Here is a 3,068-nt window from a genome sequence, read left to right as displayed (position 1 = left end):
TAATCGAACCATATGGATAAAATATAGACCTTGAACAAAGAAGTAGGGGGCTCCCGTTGATCAACCAAACACTAGACAGGAAGTTCTAATAGTGATTAGGCAATAAAGGAAATCCTAATAGTAGATCGGGTGGATCGAGAGACAGGAAATCCTCTAAATAATTATGAACCAATATTATGAGTCTATCTTGCACATAATCATTTTATTCAACTTTGGAAATCTGTATTTATTTATCCAATATATTTTGTTGGAATATGAACTTCACCTGATACTCATAAATCATAAACAATGACTATACGGTAATACATAAGTATGAAATTGTGAATTATTAAAAGCAAATTATCAAGTCATTTTAACGAAATGTGATGTAAGCGTCGAGCTGTCCGGTGAGGGTTGTGCTGGTGCTGCGTACTTCCGTCGTCAAGAGATAGCCTCTAGCCAACCGGAATCGTCCTGTGCCACCGGTGATCGCCCTCTCAAACACGGTCTCAAGCGGGGCGACAGGGAACAACCCCTGCACAGCGAGGGAGCTGCCGTTGTATTTGCCGGCGGTGAACACTAGCTGGCAGTTGGTGAGGCCGGAGTTCTCAGCCAGGCTGGAGCCGACTCCCATGCCCTGATTCCGACCGATAATAGGCGAGTCGGTCTCGACCCCCAAGCGGAGAAGGTTGTCGTAGACAATGATATTGCCAAAGCCGGCACCGGAGGTGGAGCCGCGACGCTCGACAGCGTAGACGACGGTGGCATTGGGGCCGGAGCCGAGGATTCTCTCGTGGTTGTAGAAGCGCAGGTGCATGTAACCATCAGGTCTGGCGGCGATGGTGGCGGCGGCGGCGGCGGCCAAGATGGTGAAGAGCAGGAGGAAAGAGGAGGAGAAGGAAGGAGATGATGCCATTTGCAAGTGCTTAATTAATTGCAAATGGATGGATAACAAATTATGCGGTGATGGATGGAACCGTAACCGGGATATGCTTATATAGGCATAAACCATGCACATTTCAAGGGAAAGCTTACATGCGTGGCGGCCGCAAACTTCTTCAAATGTATACAGGCAGCTCGCATACGACTCCCTCAAATGTAATTCGGCGGGAACGGGTCGTGGTTGTGCCGGTCAAATAAAGCCAGTCGCATGGAGTCCCGCATCCGCATATATACTCGATTAGCAAAGGCCATTAATCTAAAATCCAAGTTATTAGTGATCTAATTAATGGAATTTCAAAAATGATTCAAGAGACCCGATCGATCGCAGTAGGTGTGGCATTAATAGCCGCGTTTAGTAGGTGGCCAGTGTTTGGCGTCGGATACGTGTCATGAATCAAATATTATCGTTCACTTTAATTAGGTGATGTTAATTGCTACCTTTTAATTCAGTTTAATGTTTAGTTAATTTATAACTCGAAAATTTTAATATGAACATGCCACATAAGTGAAGCCCCTTTTATTTCTCTACTTAATTTCTCATGAAACATCATCGACAACAATTTCACTGGTTAAACGATGACGACTCGGTACTCCATAGCAACCTGATCGTTGACTTTGACGAACAATTTCAATGAGATTATTTTCTATATAATAAACGCGTGGAATGTATAACTTGGAGCTAGCTAGCAGGTCCTCCACGCTACTCAATGATTTTTATATTCAACAACATGGATTAAGTCAACTGTGCCATATAGAAATCAATCACCGCCACCATGTGTGCATACATATTATCGTAATCAATTGGCTTCACCTGATATCGTGAGGTCGAAACTCAGGGTAGTCAAGACATAAATCTTCGGTCCCTGTATAACTCATCCCACCTGTCACATGCTCGCTTAGGATGTTATGATTTACTTCCTTCATTAAGAAACTAATCACACGTAAAGATATTGTTAATGAAGTTCACTAGAAAAAGAGTTTGTTTAATAACTAATTAGCATGCATCATATCGGGAAGGTGATATACATGGGTTTAAAATTAAAGACTTTTGCTTTGATGAAGTTTCATTAGTAAACCGTCGCAATTAGTTTCAGATTAATTAATTATGTTTTGAAGAAAAAACGATGTCGTGTACAGCCCGTTATTTGACAAGGTGGAACGTAAATTAATTTCTATAGTTAAAACCATCTACGGTAAGATTCAATTATCCATCGGATTAAATTTTAGATGACTCAAATTTAGAAATTTAAATTAGATCATCCTATATAAATTTAAGTCAAATAATCTTTATCTCTAAAATTGAACCCAACACTATAAAAGAAATCATACCTTATCCAAATTAGATAATTGCAATGTAAGAAAAACTAGCTCAATTTAAAAGAAACTAAGTTTGGGAATTAATAACTAAATCTACAAGTAAATATATAATTGATACCAAGTGGGCACTTAGAAATAAAATAGATGATAAAGGTGAAGTAGTAAGAAATAAAGCTAGACTAATATAACAAAGGGATTCAGCCAAGTAGAAGAGTTAGATTATGATTAAACTTATGCACCTATTGCCAGACTTGAAGCCATCGGGATACTATTAACTTACATAGCACATAAAGGATTCAAGTTATATCAAATAGACGTAAAATCTGCATTCCTTAATGGATTTATCAAAGAAGAGGTATACGTAAATCAATCCTCAGGATTTAAGAACTTAGACTACCCAAAACATGTCCTAAGGTTAAAGAAAGTATTATATGGATTAAAACAAATACCTAAGACTTGGTATGAATGATTACCAACATACCTAATAACTAAAAGGTTTAACCAAGGCCAAATAAACCAAACCTTATTTGCTAAAATCTTAGAAAAAAATATTTTATAGCTCAAATTTATATAGACGACATAATTTTTGGCTCAATCAATACTAATTTTTTAAATTTTTTTATTAAATTAATGAAAATTAAATTTGAAATGAGCCTAGTGGGAACACTTAATTTTTTTCTTAGGTTTACAGATAAAACAAACAAAATAGGAAATTTAGGTTTTTCAAACAAAATATGCTAAAGAGTTAATAAAAAATTTAGAATGAAAAATTCTAAAAATATTAATACCCTAATGACAACCAATATAAAAATTGACTCTAATTTAGAAGA

The 3,068-nt window shown here is 37.1% G+C and overlaps 1 protein-coding gene across 1 annotated transcript; it reads right to left on the bottom strand.

Annotated features, from left to right (window-relative positions):
- Window positions 1-352: 352 nt before the first annotated feature.
- On the bottom strand, window positions 353-895 carry LOC121990819 (dirigent protein 22-like). Its single transcript, XM_042544885.1, has one exon. The coding sequence runs from the start codon at window positions 893-895 to the stop codon at window positions 353-355; it is 543 nt and encodes a 180-aa protein (XP_042400819.1).
- Window positions 896-3,068: the final 2,173 nt, after the last annotated feature.

Source organism: Zingiber officinale, chromosome 6B, assembly GCF_018446385.1.
Source record: "Zingiber officinale cultivar Zhangliang chromosome 6B, Zo_v1.1, whole genome shotgun sequence".
In the NCBI taxonomy this organism is placed as follows: Eukaryota; Viridiplantae; Streptophyta; class Magnoliopsida; order Zingiberales; family Zingiberaceae; genus Zingiber; species Zingiber officinale.
This window is presented reverse-complemented; position numbering and strand designations above follow the sequence as displayed.

Bases quoted from the DNA above. Each gene is read 5' to 3' on its own strand.
- LOC121990819 (XM_042544885.1), bottom strand. From the start codon at position 895: ATGGCATCATCTCCTTCCTTCTCCTCCTCTTTCCTCCTGCTCTTCACC.